This window comes from Boleophthalmus pectinirostris, unplaced genomic scaffold (genome assembly GCF_026225935.1).
Source record: "Boleophthalmus pectinirostris isolate CB_2022bp ecotype Guang Dong unplaced genomic scaffold, ASM2622593v1 HiC_scaffold_17, whole genome shotgun sequence".
Classification (NCBI taxonomy): Eukaryota; Metazoa; Chordata; class Actinopteri; order Gobiiformes; family Gobiidae; genus Boleophthalmus; species Boleophthalmus pectinirostris.
Window position 1 is genome coordinate 21,811,885 of NW_026571115.1, and position 19,624 is coordinate 21,831,508.

At 40.9% G+C, this 19,624-nt stretch overlaps 1 protein-coding gene across 9 annotated transcripts in view; it reads right to left on the bottom strand.

Annotated features, from left to right (window-relative positions):
* nfixb (nuclear factor I/Xb) overlaps nucleotides 1–19,624 on the bottom strand; it is a 126,609-nt gene that overhangs the window by 75,461 nt on the left and 31,524 nt on the right. For 8 of the 9 annotated variants that reach the window (XM_055152583.1, XM_055152585.1, XM_055152587.1 and 5 more), the window contains one exon: nucleotides 13,413–13,944. In XM_055152583.1, the coding sequence (XP_055008558.1) occupies nucleotides 13,413–13,944 (532 nt within the window). Of the gene's footprint in view, nucleotides 1–13,412; nucleotides 13,945–14,462; nucleotides 14,642–19,624 lie in introns of those variants that run through there. The other variant, XM_055152582.1, reaches the window with a different exon arrangement.

A 19,624-nucleotide genomic window follows, 5' to 3' on the forward strand; every position in this document is an offset into this window, starting at 1 on the left:
ATAATCATTTATTTATCAAAGGTAGATTGAAGTTTTTATGTTTAATCTGTGAGTTGGGTCGCTTGAGGTAACATGAAAAAACAGTACCCTTCTAGCCTTTGAGTGCAACTAGTATCTTGTTAGGGTGTGTTTTACAGCCAGGCCAGAAGGAAAAGTAACCTCAGATGAAAAGACCAGAACGACAATAAAAAAGAGCCAGCGCAGAGTGGGGCGCACAAAGCGGGATCTGTGACGCTCTCCCGGCCAAAACCACAGATAGAAATCTAACCACAAAATCAAGGCCAGATTGCTTTAATTCACTGTCATCTCGTGCTTCTTTTTTTTTTTTTTTTCTTTCCTATGGTGGGGTAGAAAACGAGAGTTGGTTGGCTGGTACGCCCACACCCGCAGCAGGAGCCCTGTCCAGATTTACAGCCCCTAAATTGTTTGCCCTCTGCTTTTAATGGACACCTCTAGATCATCAGCTCTTAAAATAAACACTAGGGGTCCGATTACCTTCTCTATCACCACTGCAGGGGCTCTCTGGCTGTTCCGTTCCTATCTGTCATGGCATTAATTCGCTCTCCTCGCTCGCCTACGTGTTTGGGTGGCTGGAGGAGAGACACGCTTTGAGGCTACAAGAATGGAAACTCAAGTGGGGCTCAGAAGCAGGGTGGTCCGTGGCTAATAATACACTGATCAGATGTTACCGCACAAAAGGCCAAATGACAGTATATCTGCTCCAACGTTACGGCTAAAGGGAAACCAACAAAAGGGTGTGCTATTGGTTCTTTACGAACCCCTGATTTCACAACAATGGAAGATTAGAGAAAACAGATTGTGCTTAAGTGTTCCAAATACGACTACAGCACTTTTGTACGCAATATCAAAGCCACACGTCTGCTCAATAAACTTATGACAACTGCCATGTTCTCAAAGACAGTAGAAAAAATACAAATAACTCAACATTCAGTATAATCTTCAAACAATTTAGTTTAGCTAATATTGTTTAGTAAAGCCAATAAAACATATATGGGAGGCAACTACCTGGTTTCATAACTATAGCATCGTCTCCGTGGAAATGTTCCACATGTTGCCTGGAATGTTCCACAGTATGGTATTACCCTGCGTTCGATTATCTTCCGACTCCCACTTGGACCTCGGATTTGGCGTTACGTCCGATCTTGAAGCCTATTATTATGTTTCAGACTACGTGGATTATGATTATGACTATTCCCTCATTTGATGAAAACGCTGCCACTTTAATTAAATTTTTGAAATTTGCGCTTAATTTTATGTTATGATTTCTCTTCTGTTACAACCTTAGGGATGTTAACGCCCTATATATGAAGTATTTGTTTAATATTGGCCTCACCACAACACCAACAACCAAACCCACAGGCAGTGATACGGACGCGGTAAGGTATTGCAGTAATACGAGGAACTGAAATAGTCATTTAAGTGTCCAAATACAATGAAAACAGTTCATATTTACACGTCACAGTGGGCGCTGACTCGGAATCCTTGCTCGGTCTACTTTTTCCTCCACCGAGGTCCGAGTTGCGCCATCTCAGGAAAAGGGACGTGTCACTAAGCAACTTCCTCGGAAAACCGATTCAGAACGATAATCGAACGCACGTTAAACTCATCTATATTCAGGGAGAGAAACAAGTGGCGCCACCAGGCCAATTTACAGCTCAGATTTGAGGAAAGGTGAGACCATTAATGGTAGGAACGTGTTGAAAGGCATGTTTAAGCAATAAAACACCAGTAATTGAAAAGAATGCAAGATAGATAAGGTTAAGTTTTACCGTGGAACATTAAGGGCAAAACAATAACATCTCCAAGGAAACAGAGACTAGAAAATGTACGTTTGATTAATAATGGCTTCTTTCCGGCGGCAGTGTGACTTCATGTTAATTTATGTTACCCAAACCTAAGTTGAGTGTGAATTATGATTCATGAATGTGGGAGTTTTCCTTCATTTGAATAGGGCCCACAGGCATCAGGTGTGGATGGGTTCAGGTGTGGGGTTGAACAAGGCGAGAGGACAGAGGGAGGGTCCACAGTGATCGCTCATGTGTGCCGCAAAACAAATCATATCTGACCTCAACAGCGCTTTGAACACTTCTAAATGACACAGCCACTGGGGACAGGCTAATCTATGAGCCAGTTTGTCCCGACCGAAACCGAGGAGATCAAAAACAGATGTAGAATTTGTGCAATCCTATTTTCACCCAATGCCTCTGAACAGCTCTAAGACGCTATGGTAAGGACAAAGAAATGTTTATGTAATAGTATAATGGATTCACTACACTGAGCACAGTTGTATCCAGAAATATATAAAATACAGCCTCATTCTGACTTAATGTTCCAAATAGATCATTTTAGTTTACATGAAAAATGTACACGTGGTTTAAACTGTCTCCCTGCAGAGGAGATCCATGACAGGTTCACTTGTTTTCAATCACAGTTTCTATCTGGTTACAAAATGTACTCATAGAAGAGATGTCCCTTTAAGCTCCTTAGACTAAACAAAATGTGTGAACGCAAAAATCTGCTTTAACCCTACAGTCCGACAGTTTCATATGTCGGATTTGGCAAGAGTTTCAAATATTGAAAAAACAGCAGACAGCAATGCCAAGAAACATCCAGCTCACGGATTATGAAACGAAATATAAAGGAAAAAAGGTGATTTCCTGGAAGTAAAGCACTATTCAAATGAGCTACTTTAGAGAGATAAAAAAAATTACACCTTACGACTAGAAACGTATAGCTTTAAGATAACTTTTAACTTTAATTAGCTTTAATAAAGTATGAACAAAGACTTAAAGCGACCATCTGTTACTCTATTTGATTTTTTTTTCACCAGTAGATGGTAGATGGTGGTGTGTATAATTACAGATGGTAGTTTTAAGTCATACAAAGAACTTGTTTATTAGGACCCAAACCCAAAACATGCTACGTAGATCTCCAGGATGAATAGCTGATGCCTGATAGCTAAGGTTGATTAAATACAATCAATCAATTAATCTGCCTAGGGCCTGGTGCTACAACCTGGTACAATGCAACTCTCCTGTTAAGATTAATGTAGATTGGGCACTGTCCCTGTCTCATTAAATAAATAAACTAAATTAAAAAATAAAAACAAGAGTGCTTCAAGTTTCGCAACAAGTCAGGATTAGCTATTAGTATTAGTGTATTAATTAAGTAGTTTCAAAGCCTGAATCATTCATAATAAACTATTTATACATTATGAATTCAGTCTTTTTCATGGCCTAACAGACTATGATACTGATATATCAAACTCAAAAATCGTAATTTCAGAAGGTAAAGCTACTGTGACCAAGCAAATACTAAGCCAATTCCAAAATCTGCCAGTTTTTTTATATGCGGGAACGTCCGAGTGTAAATGTATGTGCAGAGGGCGAGCGGGGGATGCCCTCTATACAGTGAAAGTGATCTGACTGGATTCCACTGGCAGGGCTTTACACTCTGGTTGCCACGGCGAGGACCAGGCTGCCGCACGAACCGCCCCACAAGCCATGACAGTTCAGCGTGCCAACCAGGCCAGTCACCCACACCGCCTGGAAATGGCCCAGGAAAGGTAGGCAGCGAGAGAGAGAAAAAAAAAAAAAACGTGACCATGGCAACGCTATTCAATGGTCGTTCTAATACGGATCCAAGCGGGTCACTTACACTTGAAGCATCAGAGTTCAGTCAGCTTTGTCCTCAGAATTACCTTTTATTTACTGATTAAATGCACATCAATGTAAAGTTCAAAAGTTATAGTTATTAAAATATGCAGCCCTTTAAAAGAAATGATTTTTATTAATTATGAAAATAGTAAAGTTGAATTTGTATGGATTAGATTTTCAATAAAATAATTACATTTACTCAAGTAGTACACATCAATTCACAGAGTTCAGCTTTATGTTATGAATTTTTGAGCCATTTTCCACCATTCAAATGACACATTATTTGTTTTAAATTGCTTTCTATATCTTAATTTTTCAATAAATTCCGAAACCCAACCTTCCAAACTTACTTCCTGTATCGATTATGTCTCTCAAATTTCATCTGCAAATTTCTTCCATTTTTAAAAGATTCTAAACCCATAAAACCCTGCACGCACACCAATAATTGCGCTAATAAACTATAAGTGAATGTCTGCATCGCTTATAATTACAGATCTGGCAACCCCACCTAATGCCGCAAATTCTCCTCTCTGTATTCTGAAGTGGCAGCAAAGGGACGCGCCGAGTTCATTTACTTAGTTTTACATTAATTACAATATTTCACTTTCTAACGCGGAAGTCTTTGCATTAGCGCCCACTTTACACCCATCTTCCCCTGACTGTCGCCTCCCCGGATGCTGCAGACCGAAAACAAGTGTGTGGTGTTTGAGCGAAGAGAGAGCAGAGGGAAAGAGGAAGAAAAAAAACACACCCAGGTGCACTTGTAGACACTTAGAAACACTAACACGCATGCCTGCCAAGATTTCTGAACTTAGTGCTTCTGGCAGACGAGTTAATTAGCAAAGTTTGGCTAATTTGCACAAAATAAAAAGTAGAAAGTATGCGAGTGGAATGCTTGGCGTTGAGATAAAGTAAAGAGATGCAAGAAAAAGACTTATTTTATATGATAGTTTTGGTTATTTGTATGGTAGACAGTATGAGGGTCAAAAAATCCATACAAGATACTGATCAATACTGAAACTAGTATCAAAGCTAAATACTAATTTATGTTAATATTATGTTGTTGTTGTTTTTTTTTTATTATATATAATGTGTATAAAAAGGTGTGCATTTTCATTACCATTGTGGTATCAAGTATCGAACCCTTTCCTCACCTTTTAGTACAGTGACAACATAGTATATAAAATAGACATATGACAACAATGAAATATCTCTAAAAAAGCAGAGTAGTGACAAGGGATGTAACAGTAACTGAAATATTGTCATATCATATCGTTAAAAGTCTCACAATAATATCGTGGGGCATCACAATATATCAAATTACAAAATCCTTTACTTAAATGCATTGTTTTATAGTAACAATATCTAATACACATCGGGAACTACATATCCCATGATTCATTTCAGCGCACACAACATGAAGAAATATGTTTTTGAATTGAATTCTTGGGATTATGACAGTAATAATTCACACCAAAATCTTGTCAAGGTATTTTAAAAGCAAAAAAGCATCCTATCTACAATTATATCAGCCTCTCCAAAATATCTCAATAAATATCATATCGTGAGATGTATATCGTGATAATATCGTACCGAGAAATCGTTACAATATTAATAAAAACACAAATTAATATTATTTTCTTATTATCCCAAAGTATGAGTAATTTAGACAAGTTTATTTCTAAAGGTGCACTATGTAACTTTGAGATGTTATTGTTTTTTCCACTAACCAATGTTTTCCACTACACTTTATCTACCTTTATTAATTTACAGCTGTTTTATTGTTCAAAAATGCCTTGACACACATAAATTCATACTCTGATTGGGGTCGTCTCTCCACGGATCTGAACTGCAGCATCATCTGCTTGTCACCGTGAAGATGGGTTAAGTGCAATGCCATACTGTGGAGCATTTCAGGCAAGGCAATAAATTCTCCAAACCTTCCACCAGAAAAGTTACACAGTGCCCCTTTAAGTTTCCATCGCAAAATGTGCTTCTCTATTGCAAGGCCATCCTGCACATAATCGTTTGAGCTAGTGGGAGAAAGCTGTCTGGACACCACAGGCTTAACTGGACAATAAAAGAAGTTGGAAGTATTGATTTATGGGAAGCGTCTCTGGTCAATAGGTCTTCCATACTGAGCTTATACTCGCATGAACAGGACCCCTGCCCCGGCGACCCCATACATTCACTCTGTTATTCCAGCCAACAAAAGGGGGGCTCTCAAGGCCATGGGTGCATCTCTGAATGGAAGAAAGGACTCCTGCTCCTGGTCCCATCTGAATAGGCTCTTTCACACTTAGAGAGGCCTGTTTACTCTCCCTCAATAATGGCTCTAATTTTCTGATCATTATTGAGTAATTCCATCCACCCCCACACCCACCGTTTAACGCTCGCCCCGTCACTCAGAGCGCGGCGGCTGCTGAAAGGCCCAATGTTCGCATGGAATCTGAAGGATGGCCCAGTTGTGGTTTGGGGTGTGCTATAGGAAGACAGTCTGATGTTGTTACGGTATGTGAGCATTTAGCTGTGTAATGGAAGATCCCAGGAAAGCACATTATGACACACAGTTAAGCTCATAAGACTGTTTGAAAAATGTTATTAGTAGTGGACATTAGTCAGTTGTCAATACTGTCATTTTTCTTTTTCATCAGATTGTTTTAAAGGTACACTATGAAACTTTTCTAGTCGATTATTATGGAATTTAAGTTGTAAATCCATAGAGAAAAGGAAGTGACACCACCTGGCCAAGCAACAGGTCAAGTCTATGGAGAGGCGAGTCCATTCACAGTAGGTTTTTCTTTACAAGTATTAGGTTTTTCTTTAGTAAGTATTTTCTTTACAATAAAAACATATATTTGAATAAATGTATGGAAGATTGCAGGAAAAGCAACAGAGATAAGCAGAGTATCCACCAGAGAAGTTTCATTTTTTTAATTGTTTTGATGGTACAGTTGAAGTTTTCTCAGCTCTAAAAATTGCATTCTGTAACAAAAATAATAATGGTGTTACGTTGTTTGTAAACAGTGCCGTTACCATGGTAAAATTGTGTGTTTTTGTCCGCCGTTTATTTTTTGTTTCATCCAGAAAGTGTGTCATCTGCCAAAAGAGCCAGAGCAGCGGGGAGGGAGAGCAGTGGAAAATGTCCTCCCTTCTCATTCCTTTAAATCTCGTATACATTGATACTTCATTTCTATGGCGTCAGCATTTGTGAATATCATAAATGTTTACTAGAATAGAAATCACATTTGCCACACGGATTCACGCACGCATTGCTAGTCCTACTGTCTCGGTGGCGACCAGCTTGGCTTAATCCGCCATTTTGTTTTGGACCTGAATTCACAGCAGCAGCACCATCACACTGAATATTCGCCCTGCAAAAGCCGGCGGAACATATTTTAGAGCGAGAAGAAGAAGAAAAAAACGTCTGGTAACACGATAGCTCTTTTATTCCAGACAGAGACGCAAAATAAGTTTAAAATCGCTGGGTATGCCGGCACCCCGCTGTGACAGAGCGCCTATAGGAGAGCTTTTAGGGGTGCAAGGGGACGCACAGGGGAAGAAGTGTTAAGCGAAAACAAGGATATGGGGGGAAAAATGTTAAAATGAGGGGAGAAAGAAAGGATCAGAAGGAGAGGAGTTGGCAGAGGCTGTGTGTCGGTTTGAAAAGCTGGCACCTTCTAAACAGAGCTGCAGCGCTGCCTGCCAAGCGCTGCCAACCAGCCCCACTAGCCTGAATGTGTGCCCTCCCTTTCTCTTTGTTTCAGCATGGCATTTTGCATCATCTTTATTCTATGCTTTTCTTATTACTTTATATCAATATCATCGCAACAATGGTGAATGGCATTTATTACCAGTGAAGAATTAAAATTTTTTAGCAGTAATTTATTTTAAATTTGAATAATAAACGCCTAAAGGTGAAAGGGAGTATAAATTTGACAGGGAAGTGCGCAATTCAGCTTCCAGTTACATTTTGAGGACTTTTTTCGCCTTCAAAATATGTAAAATTTTGGTTTAAATTGTTAATCACTATGGCAACGTTCCTAATTTCTCATCATCTGAACCCCATGGATAGTAAGAGCCTGTCCCGATTACAGGGCAGGTCTCCGCGCGCTCTGCTCCACTGGTCCGAGGGAACAAGGAACGCCACAGACTGTCCGGAATGTAGCGTCTGGGAGCGAGCCCGGAAAACAAGACGTTTCCTTTGGTATCTCACAGCTCGGGCTCCTGCTTTAAGTCTCCTTCCTCACCTCTCTCCTCTGCCCCCGGCCAGAGCAGAGGGTCCGGCCAAGCTGCTAGCCCCTCCTGTGTGCTGCACGTATGCTTTTTAAGGGAACGGGCAGATTTCAGGCCTGGCGACGGGACAGAGAGAGGGGGAGAGAGGGAGAGAGAGAGACCAAAAAAAAAAAAAAAAAAAAAGAAAAACGAGGGGACTGGTCATGCAAATTCACACGCTCAAATGAGACAGCCCTATGTATGGGTTTGGGTTTTTTGTTGCTATTAAAATAAATGCAAAAAGATCAACTAATGTGAATCTGAATGTAGTTTTAAATGTATGATATTTCAAAAATTAGAATATTATTAAAATAACATGATAAAATACTGTAAATAAACTACAATTCCAAACACATTTTCTTCCTTTGTATAGATATCCAGAAAATTTCCTTCAGTTTTGCACGCTTACTAATAAGTTTAGGCAACATTAATATGAATTATTAAAAAAAAATTTGAGCAATCAATTTTTTTAAACACCCATAATTTTAAATGTCAGATATCTTGTACTATTAAACAAAACCGCACCAGAAAAAACAAAAGCTAGGCTGATAAAACAAACACCACAACATTTATTTATTAACCTTAATTACACAAATAATTAAAAACCAGTGTACAGTGAAATTAGGAAATAATGCTAATCCATGTTGCCACTTTCTGCTAGAGAGAATTTTTCTATTTGCGGAGTTAGGACCTGACCTCCGTTTCCTAAATGAAACCTAATTCAATCATATACTCACTCTTTTGTGTTATGTCTTTTCAATGTTACTCACTAAACTGGATAATTACAGAGAATAAGAGGCAGCGTTGGCCCAGCCCCAGTCCCTAGAGCCGTTCAGCTGTCAGACCTAAAACCGTGGGGCAAAGTTGTGAGAGAGGCGGTTGCGGAGGTCAAAGCTTTGGGCCAAATCTGAACCAGCGAAAAGCAAAAGCCGTATTCAGATGTTTTTCCCAGACCTCTTTCTTTTCCATCTTTTCTTTCTCTCCCTCCGCCACTGCAAAAAAAAGGAAAGCTGCAGCATCTGAAAATCGGCCAGTTCGGGTTGTACGAGGCCCCAGCGCTGCAATATATTTTCAAAACAACAGCATCCTACACTGTCCCACGAAAGCTTTATTGGCAGGGCTATTTCAATAGACGAGTTTCCGTTGTAAGCATTCGGACTGTACTGCTTTTTCACTTAGGGCGTCTTCCCTAAATGCAATAGGCCTGGTCTGTTTCCTTTCAAATCTCCAAGCCCCTGTAGATTTATTTATTCGTTTTTATAAGAGCATCATCTAATCTTATAATCTGAAAGAATGGTCAACACTATTCATTTTGTGAGATGAGCTATGGTCACAGGAAGGGTCAGATAATTGCTTTTGTTTGTTATTTAGTTTAATTTGTGCAATGCTGAATGGGGTTGTGCCTTAAAATCACAACCTAAATCATGTGTCTTTTTAGGAAAATATTTGTCCATGTAGTAATTTAGCCCTTTACAAACCAAATGAAAAATGTATGTGATTTGAAGAAATACAGGGTGAATCAAGAGTATTGTGTGAACTGGGTCTCTGGGTCAATAGATGAACAGGTAAGGTCTGTAACTCTATACATGTAACAGCACAATGTTTACAGTATAGAGAACAGATCAGGGTTTGACTATAGCTCTACCTGTCTTTGTTCATTACATAACCACATCTGATAAGTTTGCATCCCTTGTGCAGCTCAGGATATTGGACAAAGCAGATAAGATGTGTTTGAGGGATTATTTTGACGTGAGGAGGCGTTAAGTCCCTGGCTGTCCGTCTTGCCTGGCTCCCTGTTGATTCCCTGCTTTGTTCGGCTCTATTAAAACACACTCTGCAGACTATTTGTAACGTTAAGAGCGATGGCTACGACATGCTGATGGGTAAATGAATGTCTCACAAGCCCAGAGTTGGAGCCTGTTCGCTGTGACTTAAAGACAACTAATAAGAAAACAAGAGCTACGGGAAATTGTAATGAGTAAGTAGTAAAAGAAATCTCGAAATATGACTATTGCAGAGACCACACAAGTCAATGTGGTCAATGCACAATGACGAGCCAGACATCACTTTGGACCACAACCCAACTATTATTATCAACAGCCACAGCCTAGTTAAGTAGAGTAGTTGTTTTTACAGCGCTTAATTTCATATTCAGTCTAATTTCATACATGATGCGAGGCGTGAGTGATATGGCAAAAAATAATAGGATGATTTTCTTGGAACTATAACACGATTTTGATTTTATCTCGATTCCTATAAGCTACATTTAGTTTTTTTCTATTGCCTTCGAACTTCACTGTAATAGGTTAAGTCCAGCTGTCACACACTCCTTACAGAAAGCATTATAGAGGTGACCAATAGGAGAAGAGGGTGAGGAAGTGTGTGTGTTTGAGCATAGAGCTGCATTAAATAGAGAAACACTGAATCACATTATGACGATATCAGACCGTTACAATAATGATGAGATCACAATTAGATTTTTATTACCATATGACCCAGCCCTACTTTCATCTAAATAAATATAATATTAAATGTCTATACCAAAGGGTTAGACCAAGCGCAATTATGTTAAGAAGACATTTTTTTTTCAGGTTATGATGCTAACATCAAGATACAAAAGTGAAAATTAAAACCTGAATTTGTGACATCAGTTACAGTTTGGCGGGAGTGAACTGGGAAAGTTTTAGAGCCATGCTACAAATGGGTTTGACTGACTGGGGTAAAGTGATAGGTGCGTGTGGAGGCATGAAATAAATACATCTGCTGCAAGGTATTTGTCAAAAGGAAAAACACTGCAATGTTTTGTTTTTATTTTCCGCCGCCGTGGAGCAGAAGCAGAAACACAGGGAGCAAGTCCAGCTCAGTCCAGCCTCAAACCGCTTTGATGTGTCCCTGCTCTAGCTGCCCTGCCTGTGAGTCCAGGCTATAATTGGACAAATGTAGAGCCACACACACACACACACACACACACACACACACACTGTACTGCAGGGAAACAGAGAAGAAGCGGGTTGGATGTCCTGCCCTGTCAATCACACATCACATGAAAGCTTGGCTCACCCCAGGCCTCTGCAGCTGGGTTAGGCCCGTGGTGACATCAGTGGGACGGGGGGCACAGAGGAGGTGGGATGGGACTGGAGGGGTGAGTGAGGAGGCTGAGGTCCAATCGCGTGCAACCTGACAACTGATAGCTTCCGCGAGACACCGCACGATGATGAGCTAAGAATAAAACTGTAACGCTGCCACTGCAAGGGTCAGAGCAGAGCCGCTACGTGTCTGTCCACTGTAAACTCTGCCTCACCCTGGTTAACTCTCTGAAAATAGTGTAAAGGTAGCCACTGTTTACATGATTTACCTTATGGCTAAAGAAATATGTTACACTCTATCATAAAATAAGCTATGATAAGGATAAGGTCTGATTGAATATTGAATAGATTTAAAAGGTTTAGAAACTGTGCAGATAAATAAAAAATGTGTTTAAAAGTTAAATAGCCTGAGTCATGCGTGGCAAAAAGACACAGTAATAAAAATATTAATTTAAATGCACAAACAAAGCTCAGTCGCCTCAAGTTTTTAAACCATTTCTCAAACACTGGACTTGCCGCTGTATTGAAGTAAAAGATTTAACAAATGTCTCAACTGAAATCCAAAAAGTAGTCAACGTAACTACAACAGAATTTCAAGATTCACTGCAGAAGGACTAGCTGCGGTCGTGAGTGGAGCTGAAATCCTGGCAAAGAGCAAAAAGGGCTTTACTCGGAGGGGCACCAGGCTGCGCTGGGAGCTAATCTGAGCGGCGGTTTGGCCCCAGAGCATTGTGGGACAGGAAGAGGCGCTCACCGAGTTACACACAGGGCTGAAAGGAGCCTGGCATGGGGCGCTCTGTCGCAGAGGAGCCCTGCACCTCTCTGCCAAGGAGCAGCATTAAGGGCTGTAACTGTATGCCAGTGGTAAGAGGAGCAGGATAATAGCCGCGCTCGCTAACTGTCTGTGAGCGTTTGTGTGAGGGGAACAGTGCTTACACCTGCTACGAACCACAGAGCCACAAAACACAGCTCCTGCTGAAAAACAATATGGCAAAACCCCGTGCACATTTATGCATACGTTGTACACATATTTGATGGTAAAATGTATATAAAAAGGCCTATAATATTGTACTGTGAGAGATGGAAATTTGCAAGTTACAGTGGATAATAATGCATCATTTTAATAAAAATGCTAACACAAATTTAAAAGCTTTGAAAACAATTGTTAATTATTTAAAATTCTAAAACATCAATACAATATAGTGTTAAAGTGGAACAATTTTGACTATTAAGCATTAAAAATGTAAAAAAAGTAAACTGTACTGAGCAGTTTATGGTGTGTTTTGCGTTTTAGGCAAATACATTTACTGGCTTTACTTTCATATATTCAGCGCGCCTGCCTTTTCGCTGCTGTAGTGTGTGTTCGTTCTGGAGAGTTTTTCCGAGCGGCTCGATGTGGAGGCAGAGGCAGAGCTCCACACACAGAGCCATGGGCGCCTTCACACTCCCTGGGACAGGGCCAGCTTTGGGCTGACTCTCAGGGTACCTCAAAAGAAGCTCCACTGCTCACTGACGTCCCAATCATTACACTGCTAATGGAGATGTGCTTTTTCCACATACAAACAAACAGGTTTGCAGATGCTTTTGTTGACACATGGCACAGGGGAACATCGGAGCTCGGATTTAGACAAATTTGCACACAAATGCTTTAACAAATGTGGCGAGGCAAACATATCTCTAAGTAAACACAGGTTTGCGAGACGTGCTGTCAAAGTCTGCTGGATCTTTTTTGAGCAGATAGAAATGGCGACGAAGGCTCGAGATGACAGCGTGGTGTTAAACGCAAAGATGCAGCGCTTATCGGAGCCCTGAGCACTGTTTGTTGTGTTTATCGCCGTTTGGCACAAGATCTGCTTTGAGCTTTATCAAGGCCAGGCTTGGCACGGGGATCGCGGAAGTGTATGGAAAGTAAATAAACTATGGCTGCATGATATTAGCAGATAAAAGATGCAAAAAGGGTATCGTGAAAAGTGCCATATCTGTGGAAGAATTTGTACAGTTGTATTTTGACTATTTCTAAAGTACACAATATGTGAATCAGAAAAAAGTAGAGATGTTAGACATTAGAGACAAAACAAGTCACAACTAAACCATTATTTACATAAAAAAAAACATTATAACATAACATTTAAAAGTTTTTTAGCCACTACTGACTATTTTGATTCAATTGTTTCGCAATAATTTGTAGAATATATGTACCATGCAAAAAGCCATAAAGGAATGTGGCTTGTGAAAAGCATTTATGACATCTTTCCCCTCACACTCTTCCTCCCTCACCTCACCTGCCTTTATTTTCTCTCTATTCACAACACCTATGAAAACTGTGAATAAATAGCATAATATAGAAGCCTAATGCAGACTAGCTAGTGCGTACCTGGTGTGTGGACGAAGTAGGCCAGGTAGAGGTCCAGCTCTTTGACCGTGACTCCGATGTGGTGTGGCTGGACACACAGGCCGTGGTTGGAGCACTGGGGCGACTTGACCAGGCGCTCTCCGTCCGTGCTCTCCAGAGGGCTGCCCTTGAACAGAATCACCATCACCAGGTCCAGCCGCCACACCTTGTCGGCCTGGCGTAGGCAGTCGATGCGGCGGATCTTGCCCTTCTGGTCGGGGTTGGACAGCACGCAGCAGGGGGGCTTCTTCCCCGTGATGGTGAGCACAAAGTCCTCGCGGAACTCTGGCCGGATGTCCTTGCGCAGCTTGGCCAAGAGGCGCGAGGCCCACTTCTGCTTGATCTCTGGCTTCTCCCCTAACAGCTCGTCCTTCACTGCGCGCTCTTCGTCCTTGGTCATCCTCTTCTCGTGCTTCTTGAAGTATTTGCGCTTGCGAGCCTGTAGGTTGAACCAGGTGTAGGAGAAGGCACGGACATGTGGGAGGAGGGCCTCAATGAAGGGATGAAATTCATCCTGGAGAAAGATGACAATAACATTAGTGTAACATTCAGTTAGGTCTTTTGAAATCAAATTCTAATTATAAATTTAGAATAAATAATAATAAATAAATAAAATAATAAAACAGTAAAAACATATTTCTAAACATATATTCTAATAACTGTAAAGTTAGATTATTTTTCATGCAGAACCAATAAAATATCAAAAACAGAATGCACAATTAAAAGTTTGGAGCTCTTGTCTCATTCATTCATTCATTCAAAATGACAACATTGTATAAAATTCCAGTATAGCATTACAGCCTTTAAGCGTAGAGTAAAATAGTATATAGTTAACATTATATTATATACAGACAGTGTTTCTTAAAAGTTGTTAAAAAATAAAAAAAAACAATTTGTTTAATCCAAACTGAAATAAACTTCATAAAACACACACAACACACAGAAAATGTACATGCAAAAAGAAAGTGCTGAGCCGAGGTGCGCTCCCACTTTTCTGTCCAAAAAGCAAGTTATTCATCAGCGCTATAATACCTTCACTACATATCTCTGGGCAACAAAGCCCAGATCTCGCCACAGCGTTCCTGTGCCAGGGTTGCCACACACCGGTCGCTCACCACCGCCAAGCTTTGCCGCCACAAGACCACTGTTGAAATGTGCTGCTAAAAGATCAGCCATACCATTTCCCTATCTGCGCTACCATGCAAGGGGAGCTCCAACCCGACTCACATATCCGCAACAAACTGAATGTAGACACAAATCACCACAGAAAACCACACAGCAAGAGGAAGACAGACGGCCTGGTAGTTACCATTTTGCACTCTCATCATAAATTTGGCACAGCGTTTAAAGTGAAAAAAAAAAATCTCCTGCACCAGTTTTTTTTTTTTTCGTTTCCTCCCGCGCTCCCCAATGTAAAGCAAGTGTTGGTTTGGCAGAGTGTGAAGAAATACCAGATGAAAAAAAAGTTGGGGATTGTAAAAAAAAAAATAATTAGCTGAATATGCTGCTCACTAGAAAGAGTGGGCCAAAGTAAAGAGAGAGAAAAAAAGATTTCCCGGAATGGGCAAATTCACGTTTTGCTGCAGCAGGAACCCGGCCAAAAACTCATTAGACAAAAGCACAAAATAACAAAAAGAGGAGAGGAAAAAAAAGCAAAATAAAATTCCCAAAAAATTCCAAATGTTGACAATATTGTGAAGAGGCAAAAAACTTCAACAACGGGAAGAGATAAAGTAAACAGTCCTTTGCGCTTTCCAAAAATAAAAAATAAAAAAAATTAAAAGTAAAAAAAAAATCCTTGGCAAAGCGTAATTTGTGGTGTCTGTTCTGATCCCTGGGCCGGCACAAGGCTCACACACACTCACACAGCAGCACACACACACAGATGGGGGGGCCAGGGAGAGCAGAGCACAGAACAGGGGAAAAAAATACAGAGCCGAATCAATGTTGGACGAGCGCATACGACCGCTGGCAAAGCCGAGTGCCGCTTCTTTTTTCCCCTTTTCTCTCCAACTCTCTCTCTTCCTCTTTCTGTTTCTCGCTCGACGTCTCTCGTCCTCTCCGCGTTCTTTCCCTAACCATTGCTTGAGTCTTTGCCAACACGCGTAGGGCCCACCTATTTGGCAACAAGATGCCTGTAGCCCAGCCAATGCGTTAGCTTCAAGAGCTGAAAGGGAGGGAAAAGAGAAAGAGGGTGGGTGACGAGGGGGGTGCTAGTGGCAGAGAGAGGGAGAGAGTGAGAGCAGCATGAGGAGAGAGAGAGAGAGAAGGAGGGAGCAGGTGGGAGTGGAGGAGAGGCACGGTCTTGTCCGACACCGCACTATTTGCCAAATCGACAAGTTCCACTCTGACACCAAGGCAAAGTTCAGGGGAGCAAGTCTTCTCCTGCACCAATCCCAGCAGCCTCAGCCTTCCTCCATCTTTACTATGGCCGCCGTTGCCTCATTTCTAACCCCCACTGTCCCCCGCCCGCTCTGCGCTCTCTCTCTCTCTACCCCTCGCTCTACTTGCATAATGCCACCTTGGCAGAGGATGGCAAAGAGAGGACACACAGCTTCAGAATCCCTCCAGACCCCACCAGCGGCAGCTGCTCATGGGTTTACCACAGCAAACAAAGAGGCAGAAACAAACCAGCCACACTGTGCCCGCACACACCAGTGATGAGACCATTAGAGCCACATGATAGGGACTGCTCAAGGCAGAATGGTCACCCAGTCGCCTCAGCTCTACTCTACACAGCAATGCAGTCTCCCTCTCCAAACCAACCTACATTTACTCCACAACTCCCGTCGGGATTTGGCGTTAGCTCTGTCACTGGCTGCCATGTTGCTTCATCGAAGAAGTCTGTCATTCATGGATGCACCTGCTCTGCAGACAGTCTCCATGGCTAGTCTGAAAGCCCTGCACCGCACATTCACTCACAATGATCAAACTGCAACAGACAATAATGAAAAACAATGCCAAAAAATTACAACGCATGGGAAAAAACATTCTTAGAGAGAACTCTGTCAACAAACAGAAGACAAAATTAGATCAAACCCACAACTACGCCTATAAGAAATATTTCTCAAAATGCAAATGCCCAAAATGTATCAGTTAATTATTAATTTGGGACATAATTCTGCAGACTCAAGCATAAGGCACTTAAACAGAAAGACATCACTCTCTCTCTCTCTCTGTGTGTGTGTCTCTCTCTCTCTCCATAGTGCTCGTTCATGCTCAAGTTCAAATCATCAATCCACTTCACTTCATCCTGGAGCCATGGAGGCAGCGCAGCCTAATGAAACACTGACTGTGCCCCATCATGTGTTCCACTGCACTGAGGAGAGCACACCTCTACATTCAGCCCCAGTCACTGTGAGAGTCATTGAGCGCTGCCAAACTCTGATATATGATTAGATAATGGAGGTAGCCAATAAACTAAAAGAGGAGGCAGTGTTCATTGTGATGCGTAAGAGACTGAAAGGTAGCCTCTGAGTCAAATATTTCGGCTTCAATCACCACCTGCAGTACAGAAATCTTAGGAGGCGATAACTGGCACTTCAATGTGATTCACTGCGCTGCTTTTCAATAAAAATCAAGCGTCACTGAGGTCGCCATGCCAAAATGCAAATGCGCCACTATTCACATGTCGCCCGAATTTGACTACAAGGGGGTTTAAGTCATTCTCCTTAGCTATGGTCGCATCAGGGAGAAAACCATATGATATTTTGTTGCAATAACTGCTATGCACATAATTTCTTGCCAAATATGAAACAAATGCAGCGTTTAAATCCCCTGCGCGGGAACACAACATTAGCATGTCTGTATTATCTGTTTGCTAGTTAAAGCAGTATTTTCTATTATCAAAGCGATACAAGGTCATAATCAAACATATCTTAAACTTCAGCTGCTTACCTGTGCCTTTTAATTGGGTTCACTAACAAATGCAGTTTGTTTTTACAGTTTTTTCCTCACACGTGAAGCTAAAGGTCCAAGGAAATGCGCCTTTGCACAAGCTGCGTGAGCGCCATGTGCAAAGGCGCACTTTCTGCGTACAAGGCCTTCAAAAGTGAAACCCGTGTTCCCTCAAGGCGTCACGCTTTTAGGCCGAAAATATCATCAAATATTATTTCCCACAAACGGCTCTTTTCCTCAGTCATTCATTCAAATCCGTTATTATGACGAAAAACTCAAGTAAAACAATTAAAACGCACCAGGACCTCTTCTTCCACAAGGCGCTTCAAATGAATAGTTGAAAAGAGAACAAAAATACGTAAAGGGCTGCCAAAAGTAAGTGAATACGATAAAACACGTAAAAAAAAAAGAGTGGAAAAAGAAAGAAAGGGAGCTGGCTTTGCAGGAGAAAGTTAAACACTCGCTACCAATTAATAACGCGACATTAGACACAGGAATGACGCAGACAAATAAAATGTAAATAAAATGAAAATAAATAATAGCCTACTTCCCCTTTTTGTTGGCATACTTAAACTGTGTATTTATGTGTGGCATAAATTCAACTGTGGGCCCAAATAATTCTTAATATTCCTGAAATGAACGCCCGCCCGTAGCGTGATCTCATTTTTCAAATTCGTTTACGTTCATTATATCCGCCGCACTGCTGTTAAGCTAATTATAAGCCGTCTATAACGAGACAAAAGAAATGATTTTCAAGTCCTTTATATTTCCATTCTCTGCACGTCTGACCGAGACTGTGGAGTTGGCTGCCAACTTCAGCTTAACTCTTTCAGTCGGGGAGAAAAGACCCTGAAAATCACAGGCGTTTGCATCTCCGTTTCAACACGCGCGCTCTACGCCATCCAAACGCCTGATATTATTCAATGACATGACTAATGAATACTGTACACGTAAAAATAAAACAAATTACATTTATATTACTACATTTATATTTGTAGGCTTTGTGCTTTATATAATAATTGAAAAATTATCATTTCCCCATCTCTTCCTAAAAAGAGGATTTATTTGTTCCTGTAAACCAGCTAACATGTATTTATTAGACTACATAATTTAGGCTGTTTGTTTTTTGCGATTGGGTTGTTTAAATATGTTAAAAGGATGAAAACATATCTGAAGGAGGTCAAAGCACTACATCCAAACTAAATGCATCAAATAAAAGATGTGTTAATTAAAGTTTTATCAATGAGTGTTTTTAGGGAGCAACCTTGTTTGGCACAAATGAACGTTTTACCTCAAAAACAAACTCAACAATCAAATCACTTAAATGTCACATCTTTTCATTTCTCAAAAACACACCTGCACCTTTCTGTTGTTGGGTTTACCCACAAGGAGCTTGGTTTGAGTGACTATGATCACGCTGATGCCAGGCCATGCTCAAAAAGATCATCCCAGTAACTAATGTATCAATTTTCAATTAAAAAATGTGTTTAGCCTTTGTTTGCTTATGAAAAGGAACAAATAAGTTACAAAAGACCACTAAAATATTTCAGAATACTTTTTAACTAGGCTATAGAGAATTCAATTGCATCTGATTGTGGTTTGTGCATAAGTGCTATACGTGTCTGTTTCTAGTCAAATATAGTCAACTAGTCAAATTGTATAGAACAGGCAATGTATAGCTTCTTACAAAATGTGTGATAGTGACACAGTTGTGCGTCCTCCTTTGTCCTGCTCTGTCCCGGGGTGTGTGACCTCGCTGGGGTCACTGTGCATCTCATTAGACCAATTAAAAGTGTGGTTCAGTGTAGCCGCCTGGCCCTTCATTAGTGCTGTGCTCTGCTCCTCTGTGGCCCCGACTCTGTCCTCTCCTGCCCGGCCACAGTGTCCCTGACCCGGGAGTGTGGCACCATCCACCTCCGACCATGAGCCAGAGCAGAGGAGAAACAGCCCTGACCAACCAGGCAAGGTGCACTCACACCAGACCAACTTTAATCATTCATTTAAGAGAGAAAACAACAATTTATCTTTTAAGCAGATCCAGTCATAAACATACACAGTACACACCAATCACACATTATGACATGTGAATTCCAGTCCACTGTTTGCTGTGACTGTTATGATATCAGAATTACTTTCATGTAAAATAACAGCACTATAGTGTGCATGCTATTTGATAAAATAATTATCAATCAGAAATGAAAATATGAATATATGTATGATTTCCATCATACATTATTGACTTTACACGATAAGAGCCCTGTGTCCATTACACACCTCCTCATTACTATCAAACACAC